Source organism: Hyperolius riggenbachi, chromosome 1 (assembly GCF_040937935.1).
Source record: "Hyperolius riggenbachi isolate aHypRig1 chromosome 1, aHypRig1.pri, whole genome shotgun sequence".
Classification (NCBI taxonomy): domain Eukaryota; kingdom Metazoa; phylum Chordata; class Amphibia; order Anura; family Hyperoliidae; genus Hyperolius; species Hyperolius riggenbachi.
Genome location: NC_090646.1, coordinates 566121995 through 566146045, shown reverse-complemented (window position 1 = coordinate 566146045; position 24051 = coordinate 566121995). Strand labels below are relative to the sequence as shown.

Here is a 24051-nt window from a genome sequence, read left to right as displayed (position 1 = left end):
TTCAAACTACTCTCATTCTTTACCATAGAACATCAAAAAAGAAAAAAAAATGACCAGGGCACTGCAGTGCTGCATTCATCCTTCTACCTAAATGCTATAGACAGAAATCAGTTACGTGTGGTCCGGTAGTAGTCATGAAGAGAATCCGAAGACATAACAAAAGTTGTTTAGGTGATACCTTTAATGACTCAGCAGCTCACCACACTGGCGTATTGTTTTCAAAACAGCCTTGCTATGGTCATGGGATGCTACATGACTACTATGCATTTACTATATTTTATTCACATAATGCCATTGGGCTTTATTATAAATAATTTTGTATTTGCAGTGGTGTGGCTAAGGAGTTATGGGCCCCAGTAACAGTTTTGCATTGGCCTCCTCAAGCACTCTATACATAAAAATTGATATGAGCGCCAAAACCTGTCGAGGACAGACTCTGTATCAGAGAGGTGTAAACAGTTTGATAAAGATTGTCACTTTTCACAGCCCACATAGGGGTGATCATTACCAGTTCACAGCATCACTGAAGAGCTAATACAGCAGTTGAAGGAGAGCTCCTCTGGTTTGAAGTGGACCTGAACTCTTGCACAGTACTAAAGAAATACATAGAGGAATGCACCCTGTATGTATTTAGACAGTTTAGCCTGTCTAATTCCCCCTCATTTGTGCCCAATCACAAGTTGTAATCTGATCTCTCCCCTGTGTCACATGACTGCCTATGGCAGAGATGGCAGATAAGCTCATTTGAAAGCACAGGAGGTTAACAATATGTCTGCTTCCATGAATCAGGAAGTAGAGCAGATTAAGTTTAGCATTGTATCATCTGTAACAAAGAAATGTTTTTGTTTAAAGGATATTATCCTCTTGTTTATCTTTTAGAGCAGAGAGGACGTTCTGAGTTCAGGTCCGCTTTAAGGGCCTCGGTGCGGTCACAACCTCCACATCCCCTATTGCTACACAACTGCAGTTATAATTCCTTGCATATTGTCACAACAACCAGACCAGCTGAAATGGTCATTTTCCAGTTGTGTTATCACTGGCAACTATGAAAACTGTCGGTTAATATGGTACTATATAGGCCATATGATACTTGTTCTCTTGAACATGTGACTCAAGTCCTGATTGGCTAGTTGTTACAGGATATTAATGACCAGTGTTTAGCAAGAGAGAGCTAATTTTCTAGAGCGTGTTCAACACTCCATCATTAGAACTTTGTTTCCCAAGGCTAGCAGGCCCTTAGAAATGAAGATGTTGATGATGTGGCCACATGCAGTTAATGAGATGCAGGACCATCTTTAGGCAGTCATATAGAACCTGGAAACCACATGTCTTCTAATAAATACAGGTCACTGTGACCTGTCATAATATATCTGAACAAATTTTCTAAGCAGCACAGTCTGGGGTGGATAAATTGTAAGGAAATGACTATCACAGTAATAGGCTTTGCATGTTTGATCAAGAGCTGCTGAGTAAACCTAGAGAAGAATAAAATCTCAAATCTTTATTGATGAATCTCGGTTCATATTAGAATGCATTATTCTCAGCATAATAGCGTGGGCTGATTTTATTTGAGAAGTCCCGGAAATTACACTAATCTTCTGATCTGGTCAGGAAGAAATGAGGTCATCTTAATCTATTAGAACATCTGCCAATTCCTCATAAAGTCGTAAAAATCAGTTTTAGCGCATGTAATAGGTGAAACGTCTTGACACATCTTAAAAATGTTCCTTGGCCTATGCTCTCACATGAATACATATTTATGTGAGTGAAGTTGTGTGCTTAATTTTATTCCTCTGCCCTTTCATAATACACTGGAAGAAGTTCATAAAAGTCCATTAGTAATGCTAATGAATCTACACAAATGTGGTCGCCTGAACAACTCAAATAATGTTTCTGTTAAAAAGGCATCATGGGGTCAAGCTTAACAGTTGTGCAGCCGTATCTTGTTAGCTTTTTCTTCCTTCATTTTATGAAGCTCAAGATCTAGGATAAGAAATAGAACAACTTCCGTAACCTAGAGCCTAATAAATCAGAAACAATAAAATTAAGATAGAGCAAGGAATGCACAATGAAGCAGGATAGTGTTACTGGCCAGAAAGTTCTTGATAAAGCACAGTCTCTCCAATAACTATTAGGTTTCCCTTAAACTTCTACCCAGTCTATCCATTCAACTATTATAATAAGTAAGAAGTATTGGTCTGAAAACTAAAGCTGGGCATAACTGGGAAGTCTGGTAACTTGTAGGTTCAACTTTAGAGCAAATCTTACAGGGTAACCAATTAAGGAATTAGGGAGAACCAGAACCTCCTAGACTTTTTTGTATTGGACCTGAAAACTCCCTACTGCAAAAAACCCCCCCGCAAAGTGTACTCTTGTCTTCTTAAAACAGAAAGATTTGGCCATTTTAATTCCACATGAGTAAGAAGGTACACCATAAGGCCCCGTTTCTATAAGGGCCATTGTTCTTCTCTGAGACATACAGCGACAATTGTGCTGATGCGAGTATGTATCCAAATTCTTCTAGCTGTGCCATGCATGGCAATGGGGATTCGGATGTGGTTTCCAAAAAAACTGCAAGCGGCATTACCTTTTTAACCCAAAGGTAAATTTAGGAGCTCCCCTTCGTGTTTCCATCGCCGGGAGAGTTCGGCTCCTTTGCTGGCAGATATAAAAAGGGCTCATGACTAAGTAGCCCGCATATTTTCTATAATGCTTTTGTCCTGTCAGGCTTAAATCACTTGAAAAGTGCAGCCACTAAGGGCACACTCAATAGGCACCCAAGGTGTTAGGGGGTCTTGCCTAAGGACTCCTTACTGAATAGATATAGGTTCACTGAATAGATAGAGCCGAGAGCAGGGATGACATCCTTTATCCATTTTTTTTCAGTGGTAAGTTTCTGCATTTGTTTCAGAGCTATGCTGTATATTGCAAATAAAAAAAAAACTACAGTTTAAGTTACATAGTTACACAGTTATTTTGGTTGAAAAAAGACATACGTCCATCAAGTTCAACCAGAAAACATACTACAACACCAGCCTGCTCCCTCACATATCCCTGTTGATCCAGAGGAAGGCAAAAAAAACCCTTACAAGGCATTGTCCAATTAGCCCCAAAAGGGAAAAAAATCCCTTCTTGACTCCAGATGGCAATCAGATAAAATCCCTGGATCAACATCACTGGGCATTACCTAGTAATTGTAGCCATGGATGTCTTTCAACGCAAGAAAGCATCTAAGCAGGTACAGAATTTGCCATAACTACTTCCTGTGGCATTGTATTCTACATCTTAATCACTCTTACTGTAAAGAACCCTTTCCTAAATAAATGGCTAAAATGTTTTTACTCAATGCGCAGATCATGTCTTCTGGAGAAAGCCTAGGGACAAAAAGGTCATCCGCCAAGCTTTTATATTGCGCTCTGACGTATTTATACACGTTCATATAGTAAATAACTGCAAAGAAAACAGTACATGTTGTAGGTTCGTGCATAGCAATGGAAACAATGAAGCAACTTAGAACGATGGTTGAATAAGTCTAAATTATCCCAGTTGGATCACAATTAACTAGGACTTGTTTATCAAGGCTAATACTCATAAAACTGGGGCAAAAGTATGGTGGTTCCCCAAACAACCAATCAGTTTCACCTGTTGAATGAAGTAAAGATTCTGGCTGCTCACTTTGGGAACTTTTTTCCAGTTAACTAATGTGTATGTGCAGAGGCAGTTGCTGTTGTTGACCTTTACAAATCACTTAAATGTAAATGATAAATTGTTGTGTAATGCACAGGATGTGACATTTTCAGAAACACGGCTTTAAACTCTTCCGTTGCCACTCCTGGCTTTGCTCATGGGAAAGGAAAAACTAGAATAAAAGATATCATTTACAATGTTATATCCTGGAGGAATAAATGGACTTTGTTCTCCAGTCGTCTACATTTCTCAAGTTTATTTTACAGGTTGTTGAACATACATCAGACATATCCCAGTAATATTAAGAGCAATTAAACGGGGAAGAATAAATGTGTTTAGATGAGCTGTGGGGAGGAGAGAGGGGGTTGGGGAGGAAATAGAACGCTGCTTAATTGGGATTTCTCAAAAATATTCATTTTACTTGGAAGCCTATGTTAATGGTTACCACCCTGTTTTCTTTATTTTGCTTTGTCTCTTCTCTATTGTGCCTTTTATTGTGCCAATGTCTCACATTTTCTTTTTATTGTGTTTTAAGGGTGAGCGCTGCTCATTTTCTATCCAGATGTGGCATTACTTCTGCCGTGGCCTTTGTCATGATCTGTGGACCACAGTATCACCTGTTCATGCCCAGACCATGCTTTCTGAGGTCCTGAAGCAGACATTGGCTTTGCTGACATTTCGATACTCCCAGGTCCACCCCAACTACAAAAGAGCATCACAAATACGGTATGAATAACATTGAAGTGCATTGTAATAATTTGTAATCCAGAAGAAAACAGGCTTTATCATGGTAACAGTGGCACCATTTAATTGATAGAATTTTTTTTAAACTTCAATAAATGTATTACGTGTTGGGCTGGAACATCCAAAAGGCAGATAAGGCAGCTGCCTTGGGCTTGACAAGTGTTCGGGGAACCCTGCAGAAGGCTGCTGCCAACCAGTTGTATATTCTTAGTGTGGTCTGCCATGACTCTCTATCAGGCCTGTGATCAACCTGCCCCTTTTAGAGCCCCCCCTCTACCATTGGAGAGTTAAAAGAGCTAAGCATTGGGGAGCTGTTAACTCAAGTCACCTGTGTTGCTTGCTGTGCATTGGGTGGGGGACTGGTGGCCTGGCTGGAGGGGCAACAGTTGGAGGAGGAGCCAGTGGGCACTGAGTCTTCTAACAGGGTGGCACTGAAACATCTGATTCTTGGAAAACATGGCTATCTAATTTTGGAGGAACATGGCTATCTCATTCTGATATGTGGAGACACATGACTCGTTAACTACGATATATTGGGGCACACAGTTGCTTGATTTTCATGTCTGGGGCTGTAAGTGGCTGCTTAAGTCCGATATTTGGGGGTAATACAATTGCTTAATTACTGCATCCCACAGTCAAAAGCTAGACTGCCTCTCTAGCAGTATAACGCAATGCGACATTGCAGCCTTACATCACCTCCTGGACCGAGATTTTCCAAGATGCTCAATCACTCTTTCAATACTGTGAGGCAGGGAGTCGAAAACCATTACTCTGCCTAAGGCCCTGCCTGGTCTTAATCCAGCTCTGATTACATGTAGCCCTGCAGAAGACGTATAAGCAGGAATAAAACTTAACTAGAAATGACATATCCATTTTCCTGAAAAGACAAGTAGTACTTAGTGAATTGTACTTGTTGCTGACTGGCCTTTTACTTGTTTGGCCTGCTTATACTTATACTTCCCACACGTCTGTAACGCTGACGCCTGATAAGGCGAATAATCCATCCCATGGACAATGAGAACTGCACTCCTATTAGCACTAGGTGACAGTGTTGCTTTAACGCATGCAATCTTTAATAAGGATTTCTGTCACTAAATGAGGGTTTAGCCAATGCATTCAATATTGAATCCTGCAGATGAACAATTCTTCAGCAGATTTCCACCCTTTACACTGTTTGGATGAATACATAAAATTTCACTAGGGATTAATGCACACTGGATGTTGAGGGAAAGAGAAAAGGATTAAATTCGCTATCTTAATAGGATAGGAAATGTATATGATTTTTTTTCTTTCTCCAATATTATTAATTTAAGAGGCTGCATAATTTGTTAGGGGATTGTTGACAGCTCGACAGTTAATACAAGATTGCCTATCATGTCTTAGTATTGAAGAAGTCTGAAATATTTTTCTGTTACGAGATGATACCTTTTCCTTCAGCAGCCAGTACTGCGGCGGTGAGAATTTTGCACCCAGCGTGGCTTATAAATATAGCTATATATAACAAAGTGCAAATTAAATTACTGTTTAGATAATACATCGAGTCAATTTTTAGATTTAGGTGCAAATTATATTTTGTTCTATTTTATTTGGAATGATTCCTTTATATTTCCTAAAAAAAATTATGCTGTTGAAAAATAAGAAGACCTCTGTTAAGGTTATTATTTATTGGATTTATATAGCACCAACATATTACGCAGCCCTGTACAATACATAAGATTACAGACAATGATAACAGGGGTGACAGCACAATACAGGTAATAGACAATAGATACAACAATACAGGTAATAAGCAATAAGATACAAAACACAATGCAGATAGTAATACAATGCCAGATCATACACTGGAGTGGTAGTGGTAAAAATACAAGTTCCATAATTCTGGGTAAAGTGCACACAGTCACGTATGATACACAATGGGAGAGGGCCCTGCCAAAGGCTTACAATCTAGAGGGAGGGGTTAATGACACGAAAGAAGGGGGTGCATCAAGAAGTTCTTGGCAGAGAGGGTTAGGGCCGTGTTGAGTTGATGTAGGCCTCCTTGAGTTTTGAGTGCTTTTTTGAAGGTGTTGAAGGTGGGGGCAAGCCTGATGGGCAGTGGGAGAGAGTAAGATTGCCTTGTGCACATGGGAATTTTTCCATTACTACTACTGGCAGCGTTAGTTCTGTTGCCTAATCCGTGCAACCCGTGTTACTTAAGTATCCAAGCATTGTTAGGGTAGCGCGTGTTGAAGTACTGGCCCTATTAAGAAATTGTCTGAAGTCCCTTCCTGTTTTCCAGTAATGCAAAAAGAACCACAGTTGTTATTTATGCACGTGATCTGTGGATCAGTTTGTCTAAATCCTAAAAGTGAATAGAAGCCAGTGATAAAAAAAGATATAGGCTTAGTGTTGGAAAGTTAAAGGGGCACTATGGCAAAAAATTGTAAAAGTTTAAAAAAAAAACTAATTTTACTACTGTAAGTGACAGCAACATAGGAGAAAATAAATGTATGGCTCATTTTACTCTGGAAAAAAACATACCTCTTATTTGTCTATGTTTGCACATATTTTAAATTTTACAATTTTTCGCCATAGTGCCCCTTTAATTACTGAAAAGGGTCATTACTGATTGGGTTTCTGCTCAGCAAGGCTGTTTAGAATTAAAGGAAACACGAGGAGTGGAAAAAGTTTACTCTTACTTACCTGGCGCTTCTTCCAGCGACAAGCCCCCCCCCCCCCCCCCCCCCACACACACACACCTCACCCCTGTAGTCTTTGATGTCCCTCAGAGTCCTCCGAGGTCCCTTCTTTTTCCGCTGTCTCCTCAGTTAAAGTCCACAACCCCGCTGTGTCACGCATATCGACCCGTGGCTGTGCATGTACAATTGATAAAGACTCATAACATCCCCTCAATCTAAACTACAATCCCTGAGATTTGCATTGCGTCCTATGGAGATGCTGTGTAGCGTCTATTGCTGTCGCTCCAGTGAACTGCTTTGATAAAGGAATAACACTTTTCCTTGTTTATATTTTATCTGCAGTTCCTCTTTAACTAGTTCCCTCACAAGGAAGGAAGGGAGGGTTTGGGTTAGGAAGGAAGGGTTTGGGTTCCTGGAGAACTGGGCAGACTTTGCAGTTGGCTACAGGTTCTACAGCAGGGATGGGCTGCACCTTAATGGGGAGGGTGCAGCTGCATTGGGGGAGAAGATGGCTAAACGGTTGGAGGAGATTTTAAACTAGGATCTGGGGGGAGGCGGGAGGATGAAGTCTTAATATGTAGACAAGATAAGGTAAAAAGACAGTGGGAGCCTAACATTATGGGGGGTGGAGAGGGGGGTGGGGACAGTGTAAAGATTAAGGAGGTTGGTAAAACTTCAAGTAGCCCATTTCGTGTAAACAAAATTGGTAAATGTGGTGGTAAAAATATAAAGTGCATGGTAACCAATACTCGGAGCCTTGCAAATAAAATAGACGAACTAGAGTTCATTCTGAATGACAAAGGCTATGACATTGTGGGAATAACCGAGACATGGATGGATGAAAGCCATGACTAGATAGCTAATTTAAAAGGATACAATGTGTTTAGGAGGGATAGAACAGGGAAAAAAGGTGGAGGGGTTTGTCTCTTTGTTAAGAATTCTTTTACAGCTGTCCTCAGCGATGAGATGGAAGAAGACTGCGAAGATGTGGAGTCCGTTTGGGTAAATATTCATGGTGGAAATAAAAGTTGCCAATTGCTTATTGGGGTATGCTACAGACCACCTCATATTAATGAAGCTGCAGAACTGCGATTACTACAGCAGATTGAAAAAGCTGCAAGTAAAAATGAGGTCATAATTATGGGCGACTTCAACTTTCCAGACATTGACTGGGGTATTGAGGCTACCCATTCTGGTAAAAGCAGCAGATTTCTGGCAGCACTACAGGACAATTACTTGACTCAAATGGTAACGGAACCAACTAGGGGGAATGCGTTACTGGATCTGATCATTTCTAATAGACCAGATAATGTATCAAATGTGCAGGTTCAAGAACATTTGGGAAATAGTGATCACAACATGATAACGTTTGATCTGGTGACTGATAGGCCACGGGGCAGCGGGACCACTAAAACTATGAATTTTAGAAAAGCAAAGCTCAATCAAATTAGGCAGGCACTAAGTTTGGTAAACTGGAATAATGTACTACAAGGGGAGGACACTGAAGGGAAATGGCAAGCTTTTAAACTTATTCTCAATCAATATTGTAGTATGTATATCACATATGGAAACAAAATGTCTTGGAATAAAAAAAGGCCTCTATGGATGAATAGAAAGGTTAAGGATAAAATGAAGAGGAAAAGGAATGCCTATAAGGTCCTACAACAGGAGGGGACTGAGGCTGCACTAAGCAATTATAAGGAGTGCAATAAAAATTGTAAAAAAGAAATTAGGCTGGCAAAGATCGAAGCTGAAAATCAAATCGCTAGGGATATCAAATCTAACCCAAAAAAGTTTTACAAGTACATCAACTCTAAAAAAAGAAAGGTTGACTGTATAGGACTCCTAAAGGATGAGGGTGGGAACTCAATGGTGGATGACCAAGGTAAGGCAGAGTTATTAAATGCTTTCTTTGCTTCTGTCTTCACAAAGGAAACAGCACTGTTGCAAATTACAGAGGCAGAAGAGTCTCAATCTTCTAACTGTAATATTAAATACTTAACGCAGGAAGAAGTAAAGGCAAGACTAAATAAATTAAAAATAGACAAGGCACCTGGCCCGGATGGCATGCATCCTCGGGTCCTAAGGGGATTAAGTTCAGTTATAGCTAAGCCCCTTTATCTTATCTTTTGTGACTCTCTTGCAACTGGCAGAGTCCCAGTGGATTGGCGTACAGCCCACGTTTTCCCATTATTTAAGAAGGGCAAAAAATCTGATCCAGGAAATTATAGACCTGTAAGCTTAACATCAGTTGTATGCAAACTATTTGAGGGGTTACTAAGAGATACTATACATGACTTCATAGTAGAAAATAATCTTATTTCTCAGCATCAACATGGGTTTACTAAAGACAGGTCCTGTTTGACTAACATGCTCAGCCTTTATGAGGTAGTGAATGCTAATATGGATATTGGGAATGCTGTAGATGTGATATACTTGGACTTTGCAAAGGCCTTCGACACTGTTCCCCACAGAAGTCTGGTGCAAAGGTTGAGGATGCAAGGACTGGGGACGAGTTTGTGTGCATGGATAGGGAACTGGCTAATGGACAGAAAACAAAGAGTTGTGGTCAATGGATCTTACTCAAAATTGGAGACTGTTAGCAGTGGGGTCCCACAGGAGTCTGTACTGGGTCCAGTGCTCTGCAATTTATTTATTAATGACCTAGTAGATGCAGTAGTGAGCAATGTTGCTATTTTTGCAGATGATACAAAATTGTGCAGAATCATCAACTCTCAGGAAGATAGTGTCATATTGCAACAGGATCTGGATAGGATGGCTATATGGGCACATACATGGCAGATGAAGTTCAATGTTGACAAATGTAAAGTCATGCATTTTGGTCATACCAATGGTCTAGCACCATACAAAATAAATGGGATACAGTTGGGGACATCAAACTTGGAGAAGGACTTAGGAGTACTCATCGACAACAAGTTAAATAATCGTACTCAATGCCAAGCCGCTGCAGCTAAAGCGAACAAAATTTTGGGATGCATTAAAAGGAAAATAAAAACTCGAGATGCTAGCATAATATTGCCCCTGTTTAACTCTCTAGTAAGGCCACATCTGGAATATGGAATTCAGTTCTGGGCACCACATTACAAAAAAGATATTGCAGTTTTAGAGCAGGTGCAGAGACGAGCTACAAAATTGATACGTGGGATGGAAGGTCTCGCTTACCAAGAAAGGTTAGATAAACTAGGTTTATTTAGTCTAGAGAAAAGACGCCTTAGAGGGGATCTAATTAACATGTATAAATACATCAGAAGGCAATATAATAGCTTGGCGGATGAGCTTTTTGTCCCTAGGCCTTCTCAAAGGACTAGAGGACATGACTTGCGCATGGAGGAAAAACGTTTTAGCCATTTATTTAGGAAAGGGTTCTTTACAGTAAGAGTGATTAAGATGTGGAATGCATTGCCACAGGAAGTCGTTATGGCAAACTCTATACCTGCATTTAAAGGGGGCTTAGATGCTTTCCTTGCTTTGAAAGACATCCATGGCTACAATTACTAGGTTATGCCTAATGATGTTGATCCAGGGATCTTATCTGATTGCCATCTGGAGTCAGGAAGGAATTTTTCCCTTTTGGGGCTAATTGGACCATGCCTTGTGTCAGGAACCGGCCCGCGGCACGCCTGCGTATACGGTTCCCGACTGCGGGTTTGACCAAATTAAGCGGGGAACAGCCTTATTCAAGCTAAAACAAGGCTGGGACCCCTCAGAACACCTCTCACTGCCACCACTAGCTGTTCGCTAGACACTTCCACTCTGCTGTTGAGTCCTCAGCGCGCACTCCACGTTTTCGTAATCGGGTCAGCTTTGCGCTTAGGCCAAATACGGGAGCGCCACGCACCCACACACACACACACAGTTGCAATCTTACACTGTCGTGAAGCAAAGACCCACTAACAGTCGTTCTGAACGATACTGTTAGCTACTCGCACTGGCGTTTCGTACGTTGGGTCAGCTGCGCGCTTTAGGCCAATGTATGACAAACGCCCACACACACACAATGCAATTACAATTTCATATGGTAGTGTTGCTCAAACATACAACTAGGCACGGACTTATACACAGCTACACTGCAGTCTCCTTTAGGCTATGAGTGTTAGTTTAGTACGGCAGAAGTCAAGCTTATTAAATAATAATTTAATATTCCAGAAAAACATAGAACAATGCAGAACTTAATATATACAAAAGGTTACAAAAAACAAAGTAAAAATAGTTACAAGATAAAAGTTACAAAGATAACACACACGGATATTTGCGTAAAATAAAAATGGGGATTAAAAAAAACGTTACCAACTTGAAGATCTCAACGTTGTCGGCAGGAGCATGCCGCTTGTTCGACCAGAAGTCGAGATCAACTCTAGCTATGCGCTAACTCCAAGAGCAGATACCGGTGGCTGTCCTGGGTCAGCTTAAATAGTCTGAAGTGTCCCCTGGGGCATTTAATGTCCAGCCCCCAGGAACTAATGCAGTTTCCTCGTTTGTGACATCACCGAACGCTTGTCAAAATCTTTCTTGTGATATGCAAACTTCAAAGGGGTTCCTGTTTTAGCTTCTTGAAGTCTGCAGAATTCAATAGGTGAGATTGTATCCTACCAGACATCAAAAAGCTTCCTTGCCTATTGAAGGGGACTGGTCCATTCACTGAAGACAATGGCAGCTGTCTACATCAATACAAAAGATCACAGCGTACAGTTCCTCTGGACAGCCAGAAACAGGTAATGAGGTTCCCTTTTGTCTGTCTATTGACACCACACACAATCACATTAATAGTCCATGAAGCTAGCTGCCAATATCTTCAGGCCATACTGGCTGACCTCCACCTCTGAAAGATATACAGCAGACATAAAAATGATAGAATAGGTTTCTGTACTCCCTAATATCATCAGCGCTTCAATATATCTCCACACCTCCGCCGTTAACTTGGTGCAAGGCAGATGATCTTCCCAGTTCATCCTGCCTGCACCTACACTGTTGGTTCTGCTTGACGGGACAGCCCATCAGCATTCCCATGATTGCTCCCCTTCCGGATAGCACTGGCAGGTGATTCTAACGAATCATCCTGCCAAAGCCTACATTGACGGCCTGGCCGGGTGGGGTAACCCTTTAGCATCCTCAGGAGGGTTCCCCACCTGTCAGTTAGCTCCAAGCTACACGACTGGAAAGCTGGGTCAGGTTGCTGCAATGTGTCGTTGCCCTTGGCAACCTGACGTAACCAACCAGGGGAATGTGGGTCAGTGACGACCGTGAATTTGCGACCATAGAGACAGTGCTGCAGCTGGGGGAGGGTTCCAACCGTCGCTACACGCACTTTCTCTATAGTGGCAGGAGCTATCTCTCGGTCCCTTTGAGAAACGAGTATCTGCCGGTCTGCCTCCTCCACCTCGGACAGCTCCGAGGGAGTAACTTCCCAGAACCCTCTCAGCCTGCCCCTCCCAGCTGGTGACCTGCTGGCTAGCTCCCTGAGCTCTTCCAGGCTGCTGTCAAATCGAACAGCCCCAGAGAGCTCAGTGCTGCCTGTCACACATTCCAGGAAGGCTGCAGACGGAGAGGCTCCTGGGCCCTCAGGGCCAGGTTCCGAACTGGATGTGGCTGACCCAGCAACATTTGTCACTTCAGTGGACAGTCCCTCTTCTGTAGACTCGCTAGTGCTGCGGGTTACCACGGCAGCCGAGGGAGCGCCCACCTTACACATATCATAAACCACATCACCTTTGGTCTTGAAACCATCTGAAGAGGAAGGATCTGGCCTGGTGCCATCTGCCCCTTCAGTGGACAGTCCACCTGCTGCAACCCAGCGAGCGCCGCTGGTTACTCCTGCAGCTGCCGGAGTGTCCACATGACACACAGCATTATGTAGCACAACACATATGATATCAACATTATCCATCTTATACATATTGACATTTAGAACATCACATAAAACATCCACATTATCTGTATCATTACACACATTGCTACTCAGCACTTCACAATCATCATCAACAGTTCCTGCATCGATCGCCTCGATAGTCCGTGCGTCATAAATGACATCATCAGTTTCTGCATTCTCTGTGTCAACAGGTCCCACTCCAGGCCTAGGCACTGGAGACTCACTAGGGCTGGCTCCTAGTACACATTCCATAGCCCCTGGGGCCTCGCCAGCATTCCCCACTTGCACAGCATTATCACACAGTACCTTGCAAGAGTCCTGAACTTCGGCTGGGGATGCAGGCCCCACAGGGGTTGGATTAGGCTCATACCGGGCTACTAACCGTCCCAGGTCAGTACCCAGTAAAACGTTGGTGGGGATTTTGTCAGTTACCCCAACTTTTTTCAGTTCGCTGCCGGCCCCCCAATCCAGGTGGACCAAAGCGGTGGGTATGGCTGGGGTGACACCCCCAATTCCTCTGACAGCAATCATTTTCCCAGGTATGTACTGTTCTGGGTTCACAAGCTGGGGATGTATGAGAGTCACTTCTGCTCCAGTGTCTCTCAGCCCGGTGGCAACTGTACCCCCAACCGTGACAAGCTGCAGATTCTCTGCATAGCCAGTGGCATTCCTGGTAGCGCACAGAGCAGTTGGGACTTCACGGGGGGTTGAGGCCTCACTGGATTTTGGGGCCTCCCTCTTCCTCTCTGGACAAGTTGTGCTGATATGACCCACCCTGTCACATACAAAGCATTTCCGAGTGTCAGGGGTTGGTTGCCTGAATCCAGGAGACAGCGGTGCTTGTCTCCTCTGGGTGCTGGGTGACACAGGTTTAGCACTCTGTTCTCCCCTCCAGCTGGGCGTAGTAGTCCTCCGGGACTCAGGTGCTCTATGGGCGGTGTAGGAATCGGCCATTTCCGCAGCCTCATCCACTGTCTTTGGTTCTCGATCCAGCACAAACAGCCGGACCTCCACAGGACAGGTGTGTAGGAACTGGTCTTTTATCATCAGCTCCTGCAGGGCATCCAAGGTTTTAACTGACAGTCCTTTTAGCTACTGCTGGAAGGCAGTGCGCAGGTTGCAAGCATGATCCAGGTAACTGTCATTAGGACCTCGCTGCACTGTCCTGAAACGTTTGCAATACACCTCTGGCGTGAGGTGGTATCGCGCAATAATGGCTTTCTTGATTGCCTCAAAGTCTGTTTCTTCCTCCTGGGGGAGACTCACAAACGCCTCCAGGGCCTTGCCTCTCAGCCCTGGTGTGAGGTATCGTGCCCACTGCTCACGGGGCACCCCATACTGCCGACAAGTCCTTTCAAACCCCTGTAGGAAAGTGTCTATGTCAGAGTCCTTGTCCATAGCGGGGAACTTATCCAGGGGGATTCTGTGGACTCGCTCACCTTCGCGTTCTGCGGGTCCAGCAGACCGGTTCTGCTGCTGAAGTTTAGCCAGCTCCAGCTGGTGTTGCCGTTCAGCTCTTTCCCTCTCGGCCTGGAGTCGCTGTGCAGCTTGTTCCCGCTCGGCTTGGTGTCGCCGCTCAGCTCTTCCCTCCTCTGCCTGTCGGTGCAGTAGGATCAGCTTTAGGCGCAGTTCAGGATCAGCCGAGTTCAGTAGCTGTAGATCAGCTTCCAGAGATGGCATCTCCGTGTTCGGTGGATCATCCAGGACATCGTCTCCACTCGCATTCTGTGGCGGGAGCGATTCCTCCTCTGGCGTTTCGTGAGCTGCATCCGCTGACGTTGAAGCACGGGCTCGCTCTGCCTCATCATACTCCTCGACTAACTGCTCCTTAGTCTGGCCGCTCACCGTCTCGATGCCTTTGTGCTCACACAGGTTGAGTAGTATCTCTTTGTTTTGCCTTGCATAGCTGGATGCTTTCTGAGCCATCGTGTTGCAAAAAATAAAAATAAAAAAAAAAGGGGGGGAAGGGAAAGCAAAACACCAAGTGTGTATCTTTGAACAGAAAAAAACGTATATAGATTCTGCACTGAGTAGACTTCTGTAGGCTAGTTGCTTCTAGCAAGCCTCTAGCCTTTAGTACTCAGAATAGCGAGCTAAACTGCGTACTAATGTACTAAACGATGCCACCACTGCCAGCCAATTATGTCAGGAACCGGCCCACGGCACGCCTGCGTATACGGTTCCCGACTGCGGGTTTGACCAGATTAAGCGGGGAACAGCCTTATTCAAGCTAAAACAAGGCTGGGACCCCTCATAACACCTCTCACTGCCACCACTAGCTGTTCGCTAGACACTTCCACTCTGCTGTTGAGTCCTCAGCGCGCACTCCACGTTTTCGTAATCGGGTCAGCTTTGCGCTTAGGCCAAATACGGGAACGCCACGCACCCACACACACACACACAGTTGCAATCTTACACTGTCGTGAAGCAAAGACCCACTAACAGTCGTTCTGAACGATACTGTTAGCTACTCGCACTGGCGTTTCGTACGTTGGGTCAGCTGCGCGCTTTAGGCCAATGTATGACAAACGTCCACACACACACAATGCAATTACAATTTCATATGGTAGTGTTGCTCAAACATACAACTAGGCACGGACTTATACACAGCTACACTGCAGTCTCCTTTAGGCTATGAGTGTTAGTTTAGTACGGCAGAAGTCAAGCTTATTAAATAATAATTTAATATTCCAGAAAAACATAGAACAATGCAGAACTTAATATATACAAAAGGTTACAAAAAACAAAGTAAAAATAGTTACAAGATAAAAGTTACAAAGATAACACACACGGATATTTGCGTAAAATAAAAATGGGGATTACAAAAAACGTTACCAACTTGAAGATCTCAACGTTGTCGGCAGGAGCATGCCGCTTGTTCGACCAGAAGTCGAGATCAACTCTAGCTATGCGCTAACTCCAAGAGCAGATAACGGTGGCTGTCCTGGGTCAGCTTAAATAGTCTGAAGTGTCCCCTGGGGCATTTAATGTCCAGCCCCCAGGAACTAATGCAGTTTCCTCGTTTGTGACATCACCGAACGCTTGTCAAAATCTTTCTTGTGATATGCAAACTTCAAAGGGGTTCCTGTTTTAGCTTCTTGAAGTCTGCAGAATTCAATAGGTGAGATTGTATCCTACCAGATATCAAAAAGCTTCCTTGCCTATTGAAGGGGACTGGTCCATTCACTGAAGACAATGGCAGCTGTCTACATCAATACAAAAGATCACAGCGTACAGTTCCTCTGGACAGCCAGAAACAGGTAATGAGGTTCCCTTTTGTCTGTCTATTGACACCACACACAATCACATTAATAGTCCATGAAGCTAGCTGCCAATATCTTCAGGCCATACTGGCTGACCTCCACCTCTGTAAGATATACAGCAGACATAAAAATGATAGAATAGGTTTCTGTACTCCCTAATATCATCAGCACCTCAATATATCTCCACACCTTGTGGGTTTTTTTTCGCCTTCCTCTGGATCAACAGGGGTATGTGGGGGACGGGCTGGAGTTGTACTTTGTACTGGTTGAACTCGATGGACGTATGTATTTTTTCAACCAAAATAACTATGTAACTATGTAAAAAATAAGCATCTTCATGTTGTTGATGCCAAAATGAAAAAGTGGAAAAACTCCTGATACATCATCTACCAATGTTACTCTATAAATAAAAAAAAGGCATTATTTATCGTTGCCCAGCCAAAACCAATAGAATTAGAAACATTACATTTGGTATGCATGATCCTTTCATGATGTAAGCATCCATTAAGAAGAGATTATTGGAAATTCCCCATAGAAGGGGGTTAAAATGACTCTATACTGAACAGACACCAGGAGGCAGCAGGGAGCATGGTTGCAGAGTTTCAGCAGAAGCGGTTACAGTGTGAGACAGATGTTAGAGTGGAAAGGAGGGGCATGAGAAGAGGAGCTCAAGCAGAAGCAGTTACAGTGCGAGAAAGATTCAAGAGAATTGTGAGTGGAGGTAAAATATAAAATAATAAAAGTAGGAATAAAATGAAAATAGGGTTAAGGGTACGTTTCCACTTGTGCGGCGCGATTTGCTAGTGGAAAACGCGTCAACGAATCCGCATACGGTTGCGGATTTGTTGACGTTTTCATGCGGATTTTCACGCGGAATCGTTCGTGATTTTAACAACGCGATTTTAACCATGTCAATGCCGGCAAGCATTGACATGGGTTTTTAAACGAAATCGCACGTGGAAACGCCGGGAAAACGGCAAGACTCAAGTGCTTGCGGTTTTCTTATTTAGTTACATGACCGACGATTCGCGTGTGGGTGTGCGGCATTCGAATTCTGACGGCTCTGCTGTGCAGATTTTTTCTGCAGAGCGAGCCGCACAGAATTCCTGACAAGTGGAAACGGCGCCATCCACTTGTATTGGTTGAGCGAAGCTGCATGCAGGAAGCGCATGCAGATTCGCTTTAGTGGAAACGTACCCTTACAGACAACATTTATAGAAAAAGAGAATAAAAAAGCCAAAATTATTTGGAATTTCAAGTGATAGTGCCAGTGACAGATACAGACAGAACACACAGGTGAAAATTAGCTTAAAGAGGAACTCCAGTGAACATTTTACTGTTGGCAGGTGACGTAGCTGCTGCATTGTTTTTGGCAGTTGGAAACAGCTGTAAACAGCTATTTTCCACATGGCAACAAGGCTCACAGACAGGATACTGCCAAAAGTTTGAACTTTTATTGTGAGAGGGGTTTCACCACAATATCAGTCATACAGCGCCCCCTGATGGTCTGTTTGTGAAAAGGAATAGATTTCTCATGTAAAAGGGGGTATGAGATACTGATTGGGATAAAGTTAAATTTTTGGTCGGAGTTTCTCTTTAAGCAATAGAGCCCAAAAGACTTAAAATCTGAGTGGGAGCAAACAGGAGGGAGAGATAGTGGAGTTTGCATACACTCCCTACAGGGCCGGTTCTAGTTACAATTGCCCCTGGGAAAAATTAACTGGGGGGGGGGCTGGACACCTCTGTCATAGGTATTAGGAACCCTTTATTTCTGAGAAATTCCACCCCCAGGGCCCCCAAGCCAGATGGTGGGCACCCCAGGTCTCCCCACTACTTTATTTTAGTCCCCGTGGCCCCTGCAGAGTTTTTGCCAGTGTGGCATCTTACCTGTCCCGTCCGCTGACCATTCCCATCTTCATCCTCTCCTCCAGGACCAGGCGTATGTTATTACGTACTAACATGCCTTCGGGTAACTCAAAAGATGCGGCCACTGGGGATGAAAACGGGACATCATGGACTAATGGAGGAACGTGCCGGGACAAGTGAGTCCCTACACTGCCAAAAACTCTGCAGGGGCCCTGAGGGCAACTGCCTAGTTTGTCCCTATGGAAGTGCCGGCCCTGACTCCTTATACTGTGGTTACATTTTTTAGATGTCTACAGCCACACATGAGCTCTGCAGCATTTGTAGTATTTAAAATACTTAAAGGATACCCGAGGTGACATGTGGCATGATGAGATAGACATGTCTATTTACAGTGCCTGGCACACAAATAACTAGGCTGTGTTCCTTTTTACTTTCTCTGCCTATAAGAGTTAAACATCAGGTATTTGTGAGTCAGTACTGGGTCAGACTACAGTGTGAGCGTCACTGATAAGAAATTACAACTATAAAACACTTTCCAAGCAGAAAGCAGGAAAGCAGGAAGGAGATAAAAAGGGTCAATGGTTCACCGAGCATGGTGCATACTTCAATGAATGTGTCATTGAGCAAAATCAATAAAACAGTAAAAACTTAAAAAGTAGATTTAAGTATACAATAAAACTGTGGAATATCTTAAAAAGTCATTTTTAGGAGAAGGAGGATAGATACAATTGTTTATTTCATTAGTTTATTTTCACCTGGGATGTCCTTTAAACTTCTAAAATAACATTTTCAGTTTTTTTTTCATTTTCTGAAAGAGCGTAGCTAAGCACGGAAACTCAGCTAGTACAGTATACAGCTAGTATACACTATACAGTATCATCCTGCAGTGAAACAAAACAAGGAGTTTGAATTTAGTGGAAGCATGTAGCAGGAGCTCTAACAATCTCTGTAATTGGAAGGCATTGATCTTATAGGTAACAACCATGCTGTAATGCACTGTGCACCATCTGCGGTTAACCGTTTCTATGCCACTGAAATAGAAGAAAAGCTGGCATATATTTATACCGTGTAGGTGGCATAATGTTTATGTCTGCATATTACATATTTCCTCTATTTATGTTCAATATGTAAAATAGAATAGAGTTGTCATGCTTCATCATTTAGTAATGCACTGTTTACATTTCCTGCCGAGAAGTGAATAAAACGTTCTTCATAAATCAAGCATTGATGTGTTACAAATTCTCGCTGACATTTTGATGTACAGTACATAATAACGTATTGGGATTGTCGAGCAGTTTATTTATACATACGCTAAACAACAGCACACTCCATTAGACAACTCTAATTATTCATTGATTTGTGTTCTTTATTCAGGCTACTGCTTAATTGAAAACTTTCTTAAAGTAAATATCTGCTTTACAGATTAAGCATTCTGATGTAAAAGAACGGCATTGGGGAAACCTAATGGGTAAACAAACACATTTAAAAACACTACACTATAATATCAGGTACCCTGCAGTATACTAACCAGCAAGCTCATGGTGACCCAGAACTCATTGCAGTATACTAGAGAGAGAGAGAAATGAATGTCAGTTCATTGTTAGACCTAATACAATGCTGCAGGCACCAGCTTTAAATAAGCCGGTAGGTGTAAACACATTAAGTCTTATTCAGAGTGTGTAAGAAAAAAACAAAACCTCTATGTGGTGTAAACCCCAAAATATTTTAAAACTGAACAAAGCAAATTCTCAAAGTAATCAGCTACATGGGGTCTGAAAAAAGACACCTTAGTATATTCATTCTTTTGCCTTATGTACTGTATTAACTCACAATCAGTGGCATAACTATAAATCATGGGACCCCCCCAGCAAAACTTTGATGTGGCCCCCGGATGTGTACACCCTTCCCTTGCCTCCCCTTATTGCCCTTTACAGCCTGGGGGCAGGTCTCACGAGGGTCATAAAACAAGTGTGGCCATCATGATCTTCACACCTATAACAAGTGTAGCCACAAGAACACCTGATCTGAAGTATAGTCCCCAGTATTGGAGGAAGGGAAGTTTAGTAGTTGGGGCCGTCACAGCTCTAGGCCCCCTGTAGTTACAGGGGTTGCTCCCTCCTAGTTACACCTCTGTTTGCAGTTTGTTTCTAAATGGGTTTGATGAAGTTCGGTAAATTACCGCAGCTCATTGAGCAGTACAGCAGAAGTGTGGCATTATCTCTCTTTTGTTACAAGCTGTAATTACTGTTCCCTGCACAGACTCACAGAGACTTTGGTTCCCTGCACAGACTCACAGAGACTTCGGTTCCCTGCATGGACTCACAAAGACTTCGGTTCCCTGCATGGACTCACAGAGACTTCGGTTCCCTGCACAGACTCACAGAGACTTCGGTTCCCTGCACAGACTCACAGAGACTTCGGTTCCCTGCACAGACTCACAGAGACTTCGGTTCCCTGCACGGACTCACAAAGACTTCGGTTCCCTGCATGGACTCACAGAGACTTCGGTTCCCTGCACAGACTCACAGAGACTTCGGTTCCCTGCACAGACTCACAGAGACTTCGGTTCCCTGCATGGACTCACAGAGACTTCGGTTCCCTGCATGGACTCACAGAGACTTCGGTTCCCTGCATGGACTCACAGAGACTTCGGTTCCCTGCACAGACTCACAGAGACTTCGGTTCCCTGCACGGACTCACAGAGACTTCGGTTCCCTGCATGGACTCACAGAGACTTCGGTTCCCTGCATGGACTCACAGAGACTTCGGTTCCCTGCATGGACTCACAGAGACTTCGGTTCCCTGCACAGACTCACAGAGACTTCAGTTCCCTGCACAGACTCACAGAGACTTCGGTTCCCTGCATGGACTCACAGAGACTTCGGTTCCCTGCATGGACTCACAGAGACTTCGGTTCCCTGCACAGACTCACAGAGACTTCGGTTCCCTGCACAGACTCACAGAGACTTCGGTTCCCTGCACAGACTCACAGAGACTTTGGTTCCCTGCACGGACTCACAGAGACTTCGGTTCCCTGCACAGACTCACAGAGACTTCGATTCCCTGCACAGACTCACAGAGACTTCGGTTCCCTGCACGGACTCACAGAGACTTCGGTTCCCTGCATGGACTCACAGAGACTTCGGTTCCCTGCACAGACTCACAGAGACTTCGGTTCCCTGCACAGACTCACAGAGACTTTGGTTCCCTGCACAGACTCACAGAGACTTTGGTTCCCTGCACAGACTCACAGAGACTTCGGTTCCCTGCACAGACTCACAGAGACTTCGGTTCCCTGCATGGACTCACAGAGACTTCGGTTCCCTGCACAGACTCACAGAGACTTCGGTTCCCTGCACAGACTCACAGAGACTTCGGTTCCCTGCACAGACTCACAAGGACTCCAGTTCCCTGCACAGACTCACAGAGACTTCGGTTCCCTGCACAGACTCACAGAGACTTTGGTTCCCTGCACAGACTCACAGAGACTTTGGTTCCCTGCACAGACTCACAGAGACTTCGGTTCCCTGCACAGACTCACAGAGACTTCGGTTCCCTGCATGGACTCACAAAGACTTCGGTTCCCTGCACGGACTCACAGAGACTTCGGTTCCCTGCATGGACTCACAGAGACTTCGGTTCCCTGCATGGACTCACAGAGACTTCGGTTCCCTGCACAGACTCACAGAGACTTCGGTTCCCTGCACAGACTCACAGAGACTTCGATTCCCTGCACGGACTCACAGAGACTTCGGTTCCCTGCATGGACTCACAGAGACTTCGGTTCCCTGCACAGACTCACAGAGACTTCGGTTCCCTGCACGGACTCACAGAGACTTCGGTTCCCTGCATGGACTCACAGAGACTTCGGTTCCCTGCATGGACTCACAAAGACTTCGGTTCCCTGCACAGACTCACAGAGACTTCGGTTCCCTGCACAGACTCACAGAGACTTCGATTCCCTGCACGGACTCACAGAGACTTCGGTTCCCTGCATGGACTCACAGAGACTTCGGTTCCCTGCACAGACTCACAGAGACTTCGGTTCCCTGCACGGACTCACAGAGACTTCGGTTCCCTGCATGGACTCACAGAGACTTCGGTTCCCTGCATGGACTCACAGAGACTTCGGTTCCCTGCATGGACTCACAGAGACTTCGGTTCCCTGCACAGACTCACAGAGACTTCGGTTCCCTGCACAGACTCACAGAGACTTCGGTTCCCTGCACAGACTCACAGAGACTTCGGTTCCCTGCACAGACTCACAGAGACTTCGGTTCCCTGCACAGACTCACAGAGACTTCGGTTCCCTGCACAGACTCACAGAGACTTCGGTTCCCTGCACAGACTCACAGAGACTTCGGTTCCCTGCATGGACTCACAGAGACTTCGGTTCCCTGCACAGACTCACAGAGACTTCGGTTCCCTGCACAGACTCACAGAGACTTCGGTTCCCTGCACAGACTCACAGAGACTTCGGTTCCCTGCACAGACTCACAGAGACTTCGATTCCCTGCACAGACTCACAGAGACTTCGGTTCCCTGCACAGACTCACAGAGAATTTGGTTCCATGCACAGACTCACAGAGACTTCGGTTCCCTGCACAGACTCACAGAGACTTCAGTTCCCTGCACAGACTCACAGAGACTTCGGTTCCCTGCACGGACTCACAGAGACTTCGGTTCCCTGCACAGACTCACAGAGACTTCGGTTCCCTGCATGGACTCACAGAGACTTCGGTTCCCTGCACAGACTCACAGAGACTTTGATTCCCTGCACAGACTCACAGAGACTTCGGTTCCCTGCATGGACTCACAGAGACTTCGGTTCCCTGCACAGACTCACAGAGACTTCGGTTCCCTGCACAGACTCACAGAGACTTCGGTTCCCTGCACAGACTCACAGAGACTTCGGTTCCCTGCACAGACTCACAGAGACTTCGGTTCCCTGCACAGACTCACAGAGACTTCGCATTGTTAAGACCTCACCAGAGGTGTCGGTAATTATCGTCTGACTTACCGCTTGTTGAAGGCATTATGAATTGACATTTGCTGACAATTTACTGACGTGTTGGAGGTAATTACAGCCAAGTTTGTAATTTACATCACTGCACGGTAATTTCAGTTTTTCATGTGGTAACAGCCTTTATGAATTGACACTTTGCTAAGTGCTTGTGAAAGTCTGCTGTTTTCAGCATTACCGCATGCGGTAAATGCTTTTTAAGTTGAGGCCATTATCTATCGCTCCTTCTCTGACTTATCTCATGTTTTATTTCTTTTTATCTGGCAACATGTGACATGATGAGATAAACATGTGTATGTACAGTGCAAAACTTACTAATAACCAGGCTTTTTTACTTGTTTTATTTTGCTGCCTGAAAGAGTTAATTTTTAGGCATGGAAATGGCAGCTTCTGTCTTGTCGGTACCTTGTCAGCAATATAGTAAACATCACTGATAAGCAAATTACAGCCATAAAAGTTTTCCTGGCAGAATACAACTTCTGAAAGCAGGGGGGAGATGAAAACAAAGCTCAATAATTCATGTATTTTCATTTAGGGACACTTAATAGGCTGCCACTGAGCAGAGACAACAAAACATTCAATCTACTTTGTAAACGTTTAAATATAAAATAAAACCATGGAATATCTAAAACATACTTTTTAAACCGCTGATGTATTTACATACTGTAAATGCAGTTATCAATAATTTCCCATACGCCAGAATTGGCTGGTTAGGAGTACTTTAAGTCAATGAGGTGGTATAATAGCATACAGTAACAGGACATCTATAATGATATCTCCCATGCACAGAGGGCTGAAAGGGGAAGCATTCTGGTAAGTCTGCAGGAATTCCAGTGAATGAGATGACATTAAATAATGCTGACTTAGATTTTTATCATGTTTTGGCAGTGTAATGAAGCAAGT

General features: G+C 44.1%; 1 protein-coding gene across 8 annotated transcripts in view; it reads left to right on the top strand.

Moving 5' to 3' along the window:
* Positions 1–24051, top strand: part of KIAA0825 (KIAA0825 ortholog) — a 516601-nt gene that overhangs the window by 133101 nt on the left and 359449 nt on the right. For all 8 annotated transcript variants that reach the window (XM_068247538.1, XM_068247506.1, XM_068247507.1 and 5 more), the window contains exon 10: positions 4223–4413. In XM_068247538.1, coding sequence (XP_068103639.1) covers positions 4223–4413 — 191 coding nt within the window. The remainder of the gene's footprint in view (positions 1–4222; positions 4414–24051) is intronic.